The 16,895-nt window shown below is 38.2% G+C and overlaps 1 protein-coding gene across 3 annotated transcripts in view; it reads left to right on the forward strand.

Moving 5' to 3' along the window:
• The window catches only part of gnao1a (guanine nucleotide binding protein (G protein), alpha activating activity polypeptide O, a), a 91,214-nt gene that overhangs the window by 60,066 nt on the left and 14,253 nt on the right, over nt 1-16,895 (forward strand). For all 3 annotated transcript variants that reach the window (XM_053623184.1, XM_053623183.1, XM_053623182.1), the window contains exons 4-5: nt 1,245-1,405; nt 13,319-13,447. In XM_053623184.1, coding sequence (XP_053479159.1) covers nt 1,245-1,405; nt 13,319-13,447 — 290 coding nt within the window. The remainder of the gene's footprint in view (nt 1-1,244; nt 1,406-13,318; nt 13,448-16,895) is intronic.

Raw genomic sequence — 16,895 nt, forward strand, 5'->3', positions numbered from 1 at the left:
GAAACTAAAGGAAGTGTCGCGGTAAAGCTGCAGGGTGTTGTTGAGTGCGACCCAGGAAATGTGAGCATCAGTTACTGGTAGCAGGAACTGAGGCAAAAGTTTAAAAGGTAAGTATGTATAATATACTACTTTTATTCACCTTAAGTAGCTCACATGTACACACAAGGTTAGCAGTGATTATATGGGTCAGCAGATGAAGATGAGTTGAGAACTCGTGTTGACTTTACTCCTCCAATTGTCTACACCCCCTGACCTATCTGCTGCTGGTAACTAGGCACTTTGAGACATCCAGCATGAAACCTAGCAAAGTATTTGTATGTATGGATCTGCAGAGCAACAGATTTAGTAGATTTAATATAAAGTGAGAGGACCTGGATTCCTCTGTTCATGCTTCACCTTCTTTGGACTTTGTCATACATGAATTCAGAGCAAAAATGGACTGGCATGCTCACTATCCTTTTTTTCTGTGTCTGATGGACATTCTGTGTGTGCATGTGTATGAGCGTTTATGCATGTGTATGTGTGTGAGGTTCACAGCACAGTATGGGCTCACAGGAAGCATGTGGGATTAGTGGACTAGAAAGTGACAGGATACCACACACACACACACACACACACACACACACACACACACACAAACGTGCACATGCAAAGGGCGGTCTTGGTTTTAATTGCCTTAATTCCTGGTGCTGCCTTTTCTTTCTAGTGGGACTCGACACCGTTCCCAGCAGCCATGCTAAAAGGGCAAATCCATAATGATGTTTGCTAAAATCTGTTCTAAGCTCAGCTGTCCCTGTTCTTCTACTGCAATAATCTTAATGTGCAAGAAGATCACACCTGATCCAGCATCAGTGGAACGGTATGTGCTGTACAGGGTTAAAACTTTGCCCTCTTTACTGTCTGAATTAGAACGAGAAGGATGACATGGTGCCCAGTGCTGAGACTGCTGTTCATCGTAACTCAGTCAGCGCTGCCTGATAAGATCAGTGTTGCATCCAAACAAGAATGGATACGGGTCTTTGTTTGGAGTAATCACTGTTTCGGGCCGTGTGCTAGACGTGCAAAATAGGCCATGCAATGTTTGTTTGTTTGTTTACAGTAATCAATTTCTTTTTTGTCTGTGACCTTAACCATCCAACCCTCTCCATTTCAAGATATAATGGGGTTATTTATTTGATTTGATCTAGGTTTGTGCATTATAATGATCCCCAGTTTAAACGTGTGTGTTTGTGTATTCTCTGCAGGCTGATGCGAAGATGGTGTGTGATGTCGTGAGTCGCATGGAGGACACCGAGCCCTACTCTCCTGAGCTCCTGACCGCCATGATGCGCCTGTGGGCCGATTCAGGCATTCAGGAGTGCTTCAGCCGCGCCCGTGAGTACCAGCTCAACGACTCGGCCCAATAGTGAGTATTTTCCCTTAAATTCTTCTAATTAATGATTAATATGCTAATGATACCGTACATGATTTCAGATGGAAATGAGCAACACAAAATGTCTCAAGTGTTTTATGGGGTTTAGATTTCTCAGCACACATCATACATGCGTACCATTTTTACGAATACAATTCTGTATTTATACACCACTCAGGATGCTTTCCTAGGGTGTGCCTGAGTCACTATTGGTTATTAGATCTATCCACATTGTTAATAGAGTATGGGCTAATTGTGATCTTTGCCTAGCATTTAAACAGCTCCATTGAGAGAGATCTGTGTGTTAATGTCAAAACAACAGATACAATTACAGCCTGTGATGAAGAAACATGATTTAGTGTGCATGTAGGGCAGCGTGCCTGAACGGAATAGTGTTGAAAGATGTGAATCAGCAGTAATTTTTGATCAGGCGCTGTGGTTTGCTTTAATGGCCTGGGAAGCTAGTGCTTATGGAAAGCACTATTTAGAAGAAGACAAATTACTCCTTCATAAAGATGCTAGTGGAGAGTTTGTCGATAAGCAGGAAATGGGCGGATGACCAAGCTCCATGCTCAAGATTCCTAAAAAAAAAAAAAAAGGGGGACATTAGTTTTTCAGCTCTCCAAACATGCTGTCAGCACCTCCCATTTTTCAGAATCAATTTTTTTTTTTTCTTTCTTGATATTTGTGATTTGGATTGAGTTTGTCATAACATTTAGGAATGAGCATATTTAATGTATGATTTTTCTCTCTTACTCTACACGGTTATCTCTGTGTCACCTAAATATACACTGTAGCGCTCACACTACAGTTATACCCCTAAAATTATCCTAATTAGAGATCAGTGTTCACTTTGTTAGTTAGCCGAAAACTACACAGTATTGGATGTTAAGAAACTTTTTAATTATGTGCAAAACAGCAGCTCATGTGTCCCTGACAGATCTGTAGTGCTGCAGTTTCAATTAACAGAAATAAGAGAGATAATGGTGATGTGTAAATTACGAGCCCTAACACCATCCAATTCTGGAAATTTTCTTGCACATTTACACGTTGTTGTTGAAGGTGAATTCTTCTGATGTTTTTTTTTTTTTTTGGGTCAGGTTTTTGTTCACGTTAGACATGGTTGCACTGCCATTCAGAAAGAGAGGCAGAACATCACATTCTGGCAGTATATAATCACTAAACTTGCAGACTGCAGCCAGGTTTCTGATTGGTCAAGTGACCTGACACTTACTTGTTTCCTGTTTGCTTTTTTTTTTGATTGGGGTGAAAATAGAACAGAGTGAAATCAATGATGAGAACATAATAGGGCAGTGCATCTTTTTAATGCAGCCCATTTTAGAGGTAACAGCTACCCCATATATTGATCGCCTTCCATTATAGTTGGAATTCTTTTCATTCTGGTCGGTGAACAGGGACGCGTTTCTTAGAGGTAGCAGAGCATTAGTGCTGTTGTAAGTGAGAGAGAACGCATTAGAATAATCAGCTTTCGAGTTAACACTGTCGAGATTCACCTTGATCATGCTCAGTTCTCTTGAGAACTACAGGATCCTTAAGAAAAAAAGAAACACAATAAACAAACTAGTCTACTTTATTTTTTATTTCTTCTTAATCAGGTAGAGGAGTGATCAATAATCATGTCTCACTTAAACCATCTCTTGTGGTCAGTTGTATGACGCTGATGCTCCTTTATTCAAATTCTAAAAAGTGTTAGGTCAGGTTAAGATGCGTCTGAATCATTCAATACATGGACAACAATAATCCTATATTAACCCGATTAAGACAATACTCTGATTAAGAAACTAGCATGTAAACAGCGATTATTAATTACCTTAATCCAATTAAAGTCATACTCAAAGTAAACACAAATGGAATTAAGACGTGTGGAGTATTCCTATTTTAGTCGCGCTATCGAAGTGCATTACAAACATGTACACACCTTAATCACACTATTAACATTGTGTGGGAGTTTTCACTACATTTTGTGACAGGACACGTACACACACGGCAGTGCTCAACTGTTTGACGGCAAACAAGGGAGCACGGCTACATCTGAAACCGCATACTTTCCTGCTATATAGAAGGTAAGTACGCGGTTTGGGACGCAGCCCACGGCTTCAAGCAGTCGTCTATTAGCACGTATAGCATGACAAATAATTAACTGCACTTGAAGCTTTCGCAAAATTAAAAATGAAACACCTAAAACTGTATAGGTTACCATAACAAAGACGAACTGTAGGTTGATACGTGAAATTCTGGAGGGAACGTTGGACGGCGTGGCGCGGTGACGTAATGACATGTGCCGTTAATCGATCTATGTTCTATAACATGTAAAACGGGAACATGAAAGGAATATTCTACTCAACTCATGTAAACACCTTAATCAGGATATTGTCTTCTTCAGAATAAGGTCATTAATTAGATTACTGCCGTCCATGTAAACATAGTCTATGATTATAACTATTCAGTATATAGTGCACTATTCTGGGGTCTGCTACTTGCTTGAAAACATAGTGGTGTATTTTCAGTTGTCTTTTTTTTTTTTTTTTTTATATCCCATAATGCACCATGATAGGCAATGTGAGAGGCAGTAACCCATAATTACCAAACAAAATACCCATAATGCTTTAAGTCTTTTATTTTGATGTGCACAAGCCTTCACTGAAGGATACAGTGAGCGAATATGGCAATGCTCTTTAAGACTTCTCAGACTTCTTACAAATGGAAGGAGTGGATTAACTGTTTTAAAGTGATTTTTATAGTGGCACACAGTCAGTTTATAGTTACTTTGGTCACTTGATTGTCCTTATATATTGTCCATACAACTGATAGCGGGTTATGTGTACTTATGAGATGGAACATCACCACCGCTGGCTAATCTGTATGATATTGTTTACATCAATCACCAAATCTGTTCCCTATAATAGTGTTCTATCTAGTGCGTCTGAAACGTTCAGTGTAGGGAACAACTTTAGAGTCTGGAGAGTGTATTCGGGCACAATGAGACTGTGGACTGATAAGTTCAGATCTTCACATCTGATAATAGCCAACAGCTGAGTCTTATAGACATTGTTGGTGCTGTTAAATCTGAGCAGTCTGCATTCCTTAATAAATAGGATTGATGAGTGTGGGACTGAAGCATGATGAAAAAAGTCATCAATTTTTTGTGCAATTTTAGCAATTTCGCTGTACTTTGAACTGTGCCTTAGAACTGTGACTGGTGTTGCCAGCTTTGTAAAAGCAATTCATTCATTCATCTATCTTCAGTAACCGCTTAATCCAGGTAAGGGCCTGGGTGAATTCAGAGCTTATCCTGGGAACACTTCGTAAGTGGTGGAAATATACCCTGAACAGTACGCCAGTCCATCACAGGCCAACATGCACACATGCGTTCAGGCCTAGAACAATTTATCATAGCCGATCCAACCATATGCATGTTTTTGGGAGGTGGGAAGAAACCAGATTGGAGGAAACCCATGTAGACATGGGGGGAACATATTTGAAACTCCCCACAGACAGTAACCCAAGCTTATGATTGAACCAGGGACCTTGGAGCGCTAAGGCAGCAACGCTACCCACTGTTCCTCCAGGTCACCCATAAAAGCAAAATTTTTCAATTAATTTATGAGAAATAGATCAGGTCTGGAGTATATGTAAAGTTTTGCACATTCAGAGTTTGCCTTGCTTGTCACCTGCCTGGGTTGGTAGAAAATACATCAATCATAAACAAGTTTTTTTTAAAAATCATATGAAAAAAATTTTCAAATAAAAATCATCTTATGCAGCCTTATGCTGAATAATTCCTAGTCTGGTCATGAAGTATTGTGTAAAATGCTTATCCTTTAAAATTAGTGCTTCCTCCATTTTGGTTCTTGAGCGCTGCAATACAAAGGACAGCTATCTCAGATTTTTGCTCATGAAATGTATTCCAGCAAGAATTAATCTGCAATGCAAAACTGCTGATTATCACAAATTTCAATGAAATTAACTTCATTTTGCTTCTAAAATTTCACTTGTATTAAACATTAGTATTACTGAGTCTCTATAAGATTTATAATTGCCTGGAAAAAAGCTGCAAACAGTAGAAGTGTAAAAGTGAGTATGGATAGTTTGTACACACAGCCAGTAAGGTGCAGAAAGCAGACATGTAGAGAAGTGAGTACACACAATTTTCCCCCTTCAGTGTCTTTCTGCTTTAAGTGCATGGAACATAACACATTTCTCCTGATGGTCTATTTAGTCACACAGTCAGGTTACATTTTACTGTTCATTTGCCTGTATGTGTTTGGTGAGGTGGACTTTAGAACACAGTCGGTTGAACCTCTGTTACATCCACGGGATGGCCAACATGATTGTGACAACTACTGTTTAACATTGACCTTCATGTGACCCCAGTCTGCAAGTCCCTGTAATGAGGTGCTCTTCCTCCACTAGGAGGCCCTGTACATTTTCACCAGGAACTTTGAAATACAGTTGTAGAAAATCAGTAGATGACCTGGGCACACAGCTGGTTTCCCGCTTCCCACAGGATGTGCTAGAGAAGTTATAACAAGATGTCTCTGGCATGATGCCATATTATCGTTTATCCTCCACAGTAACTTTCCATTGTTATCGGTGGTAGCTCATCTCCAGCTCTGTACTTCACTTTCCATTTGCACCTTTGTGACTCTGCCTTCACTTTTTGACTCTTACTATTCTCAGTTACTCTTTTGCTTTCTTTGGTGCCTGTAACCTATTATCTGTGCATCACTGGGACGCACCAATATGGGAGATCTGGAACGATACCAATATCTGATATTTGTCATGTATCTTCAGCACTGTGTAAAAGTCCTATTTTTTGTACAAATTTTGTTATTGATGTTTATTTGATGACCTGCATTATTGTGTCAGTGCAAAAAAAAAAAAACAACTTTATAATTTCAAACGTAACTTTTCCATCAAAAAGATATGTCACAGAAAAATGTTTGGATGTCAGTATAGAAAGTAACATATTACGTAACAGACAAAAAAATGACAAACATAATGGGACTAGTGATGCTTCTGAGACGCTCTCTTGTTTTTTATATATATATATATATATATATATATATATATATATATATATATATATATATATATATATATATATATATTAATTACAGGTCAAATCTGTTCTGATTGGTGGACTTAATGGACTTCCTCATGTTGTTTCCTATAATTCATCAATGTTTCTGTTGTCCTTTCTCATTTCAGCTTCTATCCAAATCTCATCTGTTCCTAATCTCTTACTCCCTGATTTAATAATCTGTTATTTCTCAGATCACAGGGAGTGCTCTCTCTCTCTCTTTCTCTCCCTAACGCTCTCTCTCTCGCTCTCTCTCTCTCTCTCCCTCATGCTCTCTCTCGCTCTCTCTCTCTCTCTCCCTCACGCTCTCTCTCGCTCGCTCTCTCTCTCTCTCTCTCTCTCTCTCTCTCTCTCGCTCTCTCGCTTTCTCTGTGTGTGCTGATGGGAAGCAGCAGACAGCAGGCTGGCTGCTGAGAGGTGTTGCCAGGCAGAGCACTCAAGAGGCAATAGAGGGAGGGAGAAGGTAGAACAGAGAGAGACTGAGAGAAGAGAAGTGTGTATGTGAGGGGGAGGGGTAGAGCTGGCAGGCAGCCTGACTAGAGAGCCATACAAGCTTCCCATATTAAAAGGAGAGGGGTCAGAGAATAAGCACTGCACCCAGCCCCTCCTCTACTCCACATCCCTGTTATACCCAAAACCATCAGCATGCAGTACTACACATGTCCTCAAAAAAAATGCTGTTTACACTTCAAATTCAGATTCATCCAGGATGTTTCAAATGCATCCAGGCCTTCTTATAGTCCAATGAAAAATGTTTCTCATAGTCAGATGAAAAATAACAGCATGATACCAGTGACTTTTAAAGGTCTGTTGTACCTGAAGAAGCTGTCGGATTGTAGTAGTGCATGACTAAAAGGATATTGGTAAGTGATGCCTTGCGTTCCACAAGAACATGGCGTTAAAACTGAATTTGGAGTTAAATATGAATATACAGTATAAATTTGGTTGAAGACTCTCATCACTTGTCTGTCAACATACATTCCTGTCTTGAACCACCCAAAAAGTCTGTCCCTCAAGCAAATGGTGTTATGTCATGATGTAATCACATATTTCAATCTCAGTAAGAGATTGCGTGCCTGTTGTTGACTTGACATGGGTGATAAATATCATCAGCTATGGCCCACAGCCAGCCTTCTTTTATTGATAGAACATTAGTTAGTCCAAAGTCTGCAGTTGTTTCTAAACAAGGCATTTGTGTTTAATGTCTATTTTTTATTTTATCATGATGACCAAAGGTCAGTTGTTAAGCAGGTCATCTGGACAATAAATCAGAGATAAATCCAAAACAGTCCGCAGTCTGGAAGACCACAGTGCCAGAAACAATACTTGTACCTAGTGGCATGCATGGGTGTCATTGTAACTGGCCCATTAGTTTTAAATTGTAATCCAGATACAAACAGTACCAACAGCATGACATTTACAAAAGCATCTAAATTGCTAAAATCTTCAATGTTTCACTTTGCCTCAAGTCAGTGACCTGAAACCTACTTTAAACTGCTTAAGTTGTTCAGGGGCAAAAAAGCAAACGTTGTTGAAAGGCTAAATCACCTGACTTGAACTCCACAGAGTGTGTTTCACTGACGATAGGGCTGAAAGGGAAGTTTTTTTTAAACTAAACAGAAATGCACCAGAAAGTACATCATAGAACAGGCAAAGTGAACCATGTGTATACACACACACATCTGACAATGACGATTTTTGCTGACAGATTATGATTTAAGGTTATGATTATGAAGATGTGACCAATGATGGTGAGCCAGACGGTATTCAAGAGTATTAAGAGATTTTAATATTAGTGCATGATTATCTCATTAATAGCTCACTTACTCCCAAGTTAAACACACAAGTTGTATATATGCATACACAACTACTGAGTGTGAAACAACGAAAATCTGACTGTCATTGTATTTCTCACTTTCAAGCCAACAAGGTTACACAAAAAAAAACATACATGAGAGAAAAGCATTAAAAAACAAAAAAGTCAATAGGCCATTAGTTGATAGTCCAGTGAAGTCCATTTGCACGGTAGCCTATAAAACAGTTCTGCTGTACATGAAAACACAGCTTAAAATCTACAGTGAAGTGTAAATATAGGCCTAATCAATGCCATGTAGATGGATTGAAATTTTAAAAAGATTTCACCATAGCAACCACTATTCAAGCAGAACATGACAAACAATTTTTTTTTTGCTTGCTTGCCTTGACATCTTTGTGCTAACCTCCAAAGGAAGGATAAAGAATTAATATCATGTGAGCAGTCCCCTCCAAAACTATTGGAACAGCAAAGCCAAGTCATTTCTTTTTTGCTGTAGATTGAAGACATTTGGGTTTGAGATTAAAATATGAGAAGATAGTTTAGAATTGCAGCTTTTATTTCCCAGTATTTATGTGTAGATGTGTTAAACAACATAGCACATTTTGTATCAGACCACCCAATCTGTAGGCGAGCAAGAATATTGGAGCATGTGACTGATGTGTTTCTTGTTACCCAGGTGTGTCCTGTTAGATTGACTGTTTAAACAATAATTAGCTCTGAACATATGCTCTTGGTTTTTTGAAAATCAGAGGTATTGCACAAACATTGGGCATAGCCAATACAACAATTTGGAATGTCTTCAAAAATAAAGAAACCACTGGTGTACTGAGCAGCAGACACTGAATGGGTCGGCCAAAGAAAACAACAGCTGATGACAGAAGCATTGTGAGAGCTGTGAAGAAAAATCCAGAAACAACAGTGACATCACCAACAACCTCTACAGATCAGAGGTGAAAGTATCATAATCCACCTTTCAAAGAAGACTTGTAGAGAGCAGAAACATAGAAGCCATAGCACAAGATGCAAACCACTCATCAGCAGTAAGGATCAGAAAGCCAGAATGGAATTCACAAAGAAATACAGAGATGAGCCACAAAAGTTCTGGAACCAAAATTAACCTCTACCAAAGTGATGGAAAGGCCAAAGTGTGGTGAAAGATTGGATCAGCTTATGATCCAATATATATGAGCTCATCTGTGAAACATGGTGGAGGTAGTGTCATGGCTGCTTCTGGAACAGGCTCAGTAATCTTTATTGACGATTTAACTCGTGATGTTAAAAGCAGAATGAATTCAGAAGTTTACAGAAACATTTTGTCTGCCAATTGTACAGAAAAATACATTCATATTATTGTAAGGGCTATGTAACCAAATATTAAGTGTTATTTATTTAATTTACTTTGAGTAAATTAAACAAATACTTACTGATCACCTAAAAAGTGGGTGGTCTGATACAAAAAGTTCTATGTTTTATGTTGTTTAACACATCTAGAAGTAAATACGAGGAAATAAAAGCTGAAATCTTAAACTCTAATCTCATATCTCATATCTAATCTTTTGATCTCAAACCCAAATGTCTTTGGTGTATAGCACAAACAAATGAATTGGCCTTGCCGTTCCAATAGTTTTGGAGGGGACTGTGTGTGTGTGTGTGTGTGTGTGTGTGTGTAGCAGGTGTATGTGTTACACAAGTCTTGCTATGGAGTTTGTGTATATATACACAAGTGAGTGTATATATACAGACTCCATAGCAAATCAGTTTGACAAGTTGAATTTTTTTTTGTTCCGTTTTTCACAGAATTGTCCTCAGTGGCACTCTTAAAAATAACTGTATTCCTGGAAATTCAGTACAATTTAAAAGGTTAATATGAATGACCAAATACCTCATGCACAGTCAAAAATAGCAGCAGTCAGAACAAAGGGCTTGCTGTCTTTGTAGTACAGTGCATTGGAAATTTGCCTTTGGAGGACTTATTTGTTAATAAACAACATGCTAAATAACATCAACTTCAGTAACTTTTATGTAGTGTGTTATAGAGTTGTTTGTGAATGTAAAACGTCTGCAAAGTTTAAAAAATCAAAGCGCACAACAAACTGAGTTATTGACTCCCCAAAGAAGGAAGTGATTCTGAACAGCTGAAATGAGTCGTTAGCAATTCCAGACTTACTTCCTTTACTAACTGTAGGTTTGTAACAAAAAGCCCCGTCTCTGGTCTTGATTGGCTGCTAGCAGTAGACCAATCACAACAGACTCGTACCTGACCAGTCAGAGCAGAGTATGCTCTCTGAAAGGAGGAGTTTATAATGAATCCTTAAAACGGATCATTTAATGAGTCGTTTGTGACACTGGAAAAAGGTAATGCTGAAATTTAAATTATGAGCACATTAAAGTGTTTTTTGACCTTGGATGCATGTAAATCTATTGTATGAGACCTTTAAAGCAAAATTAGGCACGCTTCAAAACCATAATAGGTGCGCTTTAAAGGCAAAGAGTTATCATGCCAAATATTGACTAAACTGTTTAATTTATTACTGTTTACTGCTCTTTGTAGTAGATTTCTTTAATGTAGAAAATATATATTAATTATTTGTGAAGGCATCTTTGCTTTCCAGCAATTATTTATTTATTTATTTATTAGACTTTTGCACAGCACTGTATGATATGACAGCTGATCCTCACAACATGAAATGCCATGTGGTTGTGGGTGTCCAGCTTCTGTCATGTGAGCAAACTTCATGCTGCAGTTCTCAGGTAGACATGAAAGAGCCTGTGCCCTTATGCAGCCTTATAGGGCACAAGCTCACGGATTAAACATTAATGATTTTAGCTTGGTCCAGTCTCGGGTACAGTGCCCTCTGTGGTTGTTGCAGTGCATAGCAGCTCTCATGATTGTTGCTCAGTGGAAGGCCCTCATGTGGGAGAGTCCATTTACAAGATGATTTTTCTCTGAGTAAGCTCTTGGGCATCAAAAGAAGCTCCGTCAGCCATTTCACTCTCTGCCTGCTGCTCCTTCCCTCTCCCATATCCATCTATCTGGTTTTTTATTTATTTATTTTTTTTGTACCTAGGCAGGCCAAGTCTTCAGGGGCAGAAACTAATGAGCTGCAGTGGGGCTACAGTGGCACTGTGCAGCTGCAACTGTGGTAGCTTGGGCACAGCCCCATGTCATATTACCATAACTATGTTATTAAACAGTGATCACTCATTTATTAATGACTGATACAAACACACACTCCTATAAGGAGCTTTAGGTGATGTTCAGCTATGCTTCACATGTACATGGCATTTAAGGGCGAGGTGCAGGTGGATGAGGTGTCATTTTGAGACACCCGTGCTGGTGAAATGATAGCACATGCCTGACAAATTCTGCATCTGCCCCAAGAGTGCATGGCTTTTAAACGGAGTACAACACCAACAGATAGAGAAGGAGGAGAATGGATGCGTATATAGTGCTTTGTTTACATTGCTTGATGTTTAATACTTTCATGTTTGATTATATACAATATGTTTGTTCAGCTTTACTGCTGATGGGAATGTTAGGCTTGCCAATTTCTCCCTATTCAAGTTTCCAATACCCTTCTCAACGAGTGAGATCCCTGACACAAATCCAAATCGATTGACTTTATTTCGGTGTACTTTGTTAACTATACTTGAGTATTGTTTTTAGGATTTATACTGAAACAGAATGTTGGAGAAGAAAATAATATTTTTGACCTTCCAAGTATTTGTTACAAATGTCAAAGATCATGATTTCAATATTTTCTTCATTTTGCTTCCAATCAATTGTTCTTTTGTGCATTTCAGGTTCTTACTTACTATATTTAAAATATCAAATCAATTCTATTTAAAATATCAATCAATTCTATGCTGCTATCACATTCTTCATTTTTTTTCTTCTTCTTATATTTGTTACTTTATTGAACACAAAGAACCTGAGTCCATGAAAAGTTTGTGACCGGTATGGTTCTCTTTTTTTTTTTTTAAATAAATCGTGTGCTTTTTAATGAATGTTTAAAAACGGCATGTTTAATCACTATTTTCTACTTATCACAATTAACAATATGTGTAAGTTTTGGATTTGACACTTTGTTCTAGACGTATTTAATATTCTTGGGTCAAAAACCTCACCTATTTTTTTCTTTTTTTTTTTTTATTGCAGTTTTGACCATTTTTCATTGGCATAAATATAGTTGTCTAATGTTAGCTAAGTCGAACATGCACTGGTAGATTTTATTTCACTTTAATGAACTCAAAACATTCTCAATTAACCTTTGCAGAAAGCAAGAGCTCTGCAAGAGTTGAGAGCATGCGAGACTGTGATAAGGGTGTGCAAGCTTCTAGGAAGTGTTGGTTAATATCATAAAATCATTCCAGATTCACATGTGACTCATATCCTGTTTCATTGGGGAGAAAAAGCTTTTTTGGTGTTTCTGAGTGATAACCTATACTGGTGTACTCCAAGGTTGGCAGGTCTGGTAGGTCTATAATATAATTGGCATAAATGTCACTTGATAATGACTGTGTCCTAGTGTAAACCATTTTTTTTTTTTACATGCATAATGCTTTATTGTTCTTTTCATTGGGGAAGATAATGTTTGTCTGTGAACCTAACTGTCTGCTGGACATCAGTTTGGTGTGTTTTAAGGCTAAATCACTATCAACTGCACCAGTCCCATAAGTCAGATCTCCCTTGAGGCCCATTTTGTGTTACTGTGTCTCTAGCTTACTACCATACTCGGTCACAAACGCTGCATTGGAAAGCGATTTGTTTTATTAAGTGCAGGGATAGCAGAGTTTTGGGCCATCAACAAATGACTGCTGTAAATGAGAGTTTGAAGCTTGTATAAGGTTATATGTTTCTCTAACTTGACATCATGGTGTCTTTTAGAGTCAGTAGAGATGAGTGTTATAATTGGTGCCATGTGAGAAGTCTGTCATGATTTCTGTTCAGTTTTTCAGACCTCCCTCTGTGTCTGTCTGTCCTCAGCTACCTAGATAGTTTAGATAGGATTGGTGCTGCAGACTACCAGCCCACAGAGCAGGACATTCTGAGAACCCGAGTGAAGACCACTGGAATCGTAGAGACCCACTTCACCTTCAAGAACCTGCACTTCAGGTGTGTTGCACCCTCTGTCTCTCAAAGCACTGCATCATCTAGACTCCATTACAGAATACCCTAACCTTCAGTGGTTGAGCTTATTAACAGTTTCGCTTATTAAATGCTGACGCTGTCCTATTTGCGCACACTAAGCTCCTCGTGAGTAAGCCGAAATTTATATAATGCTGTTTTTCTGCTTTTCCTGGGGAAGGGGACCAATAATACAGACATGTTACCAGTAATGACCTGGACAATTGCATGTTTTTGTTTTGTAGATATTGTTAGACTTCAACTGATTCACTCATGGGTTTTATTATATAGTTCATTATAAACCTCCCAGCAGACCCAAATCAGTGGTATTGTACATCACTGCAAAGACAACTTGGTCTTTTAAGAAAATTATTGCATCAGACAAACAAAGCTTGAAGAGGAGACTCTGTGTTAATTCGATCTTTATTACCATGGGGGCCAAAAGCTTCAATCATAGCACAGATTACTGTCTGTACTGCAGATCACTTGTCATATACTAACAGATAGAAATGCCACAGCTCAGTGGCTCTTGGGAAATTTTAAATTAGGGCTGTAAACTATATATTTAGGGTTTTTTTTTTTAGATTTAGATGAATGAACCATAGCACATGCAATGATTGTTTGCTGACAGGAATGAGAGCACTGAGCCTCTTCCTGTAGTATCTAATGAGATACTAGTAGATGATCATGGACATTCATCCATGTAGAACATTTCAAACTCTATTTGACTGTATTTTAGGGTCATTATCTGTCTGTCTGTGGCCAAGTCTTAACCTCCTGACAACAAGTACTTGGTCTAAAATATTATGGTAATTGGTTAAATTCATGATGATCTCCTCAAGGGTCCACCTACTGAATAAAAGACACAACGCACTGTGAATTGTGCTCATGCATTATTAACAAATATGTTTACAAATTTAAATGTGCAACAGGCCAGAAAAACAGTATATGGTCAAAGGTGTCCTTCTTAAGGATGACATTATTTGTGTGTTGTCAGAGATGTCCCCTGCTCGCGCCAGCGCTCAGCACACTCAACAGCCCGTAGCATGACAGACAGCATGCGCTTCTTGATTGTCATACTTTATTTACTTTTTGACACGTGTGCTTTTGTTTTATGTCATGTCTCTGCCCCTGTCTTGTTATTGGTTGTCTCCATCACGTGTCATCATTATTCACAGCTGTTTTTTTTAACCTTTGATTTCGTTGTACATTTAAACCCCTGTGTGTCTTTGTTCCGTGCGAAGTATTGAGTTTTAGTGCAGTGTTTGCCGCCGGAGCCGTACCGAGCCTTTGTTCTGTACCCTGTGTTTAATGCTTTTTGATCCGGTTTACATTCTCGTTACAATTCTCATCTAAGCCCTGTTTTGCCTGTTTGCCAATCACCTGTTCACCTTGTGCCTGTTTTGTGACCTTGATATCGCACTACGAGTTTGAGTTGGATTTGTCTGCCTGCCTCTCTTCAATTAAAAGCTTTAACTGCATTTGCATCCATCTCAACCCTGTTTACATGACCTGTTTAGTTGGTTTTGAGAGAAAACTCTATAATTAAACTCTAAACTCTAAATAAACCCTAGTTATTTAAGTGGAAAATATAAGCCATTGTATATAGTAACACAGGTTTCATTTCAACACTGGGGCGACACACACTGTTCATCGCATCTAATTCAACGTTTGAAGCATACACATACTTTCCAAAGAAACAGGATGTTTTGGTTCACACATAAGCTGTGCAAGTGCTCATATGGGCTGTGTATTTTACAGATCACTCTTATGACTATTGACGGTTAGAACTCAGCTTTATGACAGTGTTATCTGTCATATTAAAGTTTATTAACTCTTGCTACCCTTTACATAAAACAGGCCATTATCCTCAGCAGTAAAAATGTGCATATCATTTTATACACATCACTGAACCTTGTAGGCATTTAATACAGTATTATATACTTAATAATAAAATTGTATAATATTATATACTATCTACAACTTTTTAATAAAAAAATTCCTAAAGTTTCAGCATTATGTAGTATATTAACAGGAGTACATATAAATGAAAAATGTCTTCATAGTGCAATCTATTTATCATTTACCTTTTTATTATTTTTGTATTTTAATATTTTATTGATTCCAGCACGTTTAGTCATTGATCTATTTACTATACTCTTCACTGCTGATAGGATAATGGAATGGGGTTGTTTTATTTAACCAGGGATTGTCTGATGCATCATTGGCTAATCAATGTGCACATTAGGAAGTGTGTGGTTATAGCATTTTTATAGTGTAAAAACAATCCACCATATTAAATATCAGTGAGACTACAGGTGGGTTAGTGTATTTTAGGAAAGTCGATTTACTAATTAAAACTCAGCACACTCAAAACATCTGCACCTACACTTGCTGTGGAAAAGTATTTGCCCCATCCTGATTTATTTTCTGTTTGTGTATATCTCATACTAAATAGCTTTAGATCTTCAAACGAAATACAACATAAAACAAAGGCAACCTGAGTAAACACATAATACAGTTAAAAAAAAAAAAAAAAAAAATTCTTGAATCAAAAAAGTTATCCAACACCCATTACCCATGTGAAAAACTAATTGTCCCCTTAAACTTTAAAATCTGGTTGTGCCACCTTTAGCAGCAGTAACTGCAAGCAGATGCTTCTGATAACTGGAAATCAGTCTTTCATTTACTTCTAGGACTTTAGGATTTACAGTTCTTTGGATCATTGTCTTGCCGCATAATCCAGTTGCGCTTGAGTTTCAACTTACGAACTGAAGACCGGACATTCTCCTTTAGGATTTTCTGGTAGAGAGCGGAATTCATGTTTCCCTCAATTATTACAAGTTACCCAGTCCCTGAAGGAGCAAAGCATCCCCACACCATCACATTTCCACCACCATGCCTGATCGTAGGTATTATGTTCTTTTTGTGGAAATCTGTGTTTGGTTTATGCCAGATGTACGGGACTCCTGTCTTCCAAACAGTTCCACTTTTGATTCATCAATCCACAGAACATTCTCCCAAAAGGTTTGAGGATCATCATGGTGTGTTTTGGCAAAATTCAAACAAGCTTTAATGTTCTTCTGGGTTTGCAGTGATTTTCACCTCGCCGCTCTTCCATGGATGCCATTTTTGCCCAGTGTCTTTCTGATAGTGGAGTCATGAACAGTGACCTTTATTGATGCAAGAGCCCTGTAATTCCTTTGATGTTGTCCTTGGCTCTTTTCTGACTTTTTGGATGCGCAGTTGCTGGGCTCTTGGAGTAATTTTGGAAGGTTGGCCATTTCTGGGAAGTTTCACTACTGTGCCAAGTTTTTTTCATTTGGAGATAATGGCTCTCACTGTGGTTCTTTGGAGTCCCAGAGCCTTTGAAATATCTTTAATAGCCTTTGAAATACATAACCCTTCCCAGACTGATGTATTTCAATTAGCTTCT

The sequence above is a fragment of the Ictalurus furcatus genome, chromosome 4 (genome assembly GCF_023375685.1).
Source record: "Ictalurus furcatus strain D&B chromosome 4, Billie_1.0, whole genome shotgun sequence".
NCBI classification, from domain to species: Eukaryota; Metazoa; Chordata; class Actinopteri; order Siluriformes; family Ictaluridae; genus Ictalurus; species Ictalurus furcatus.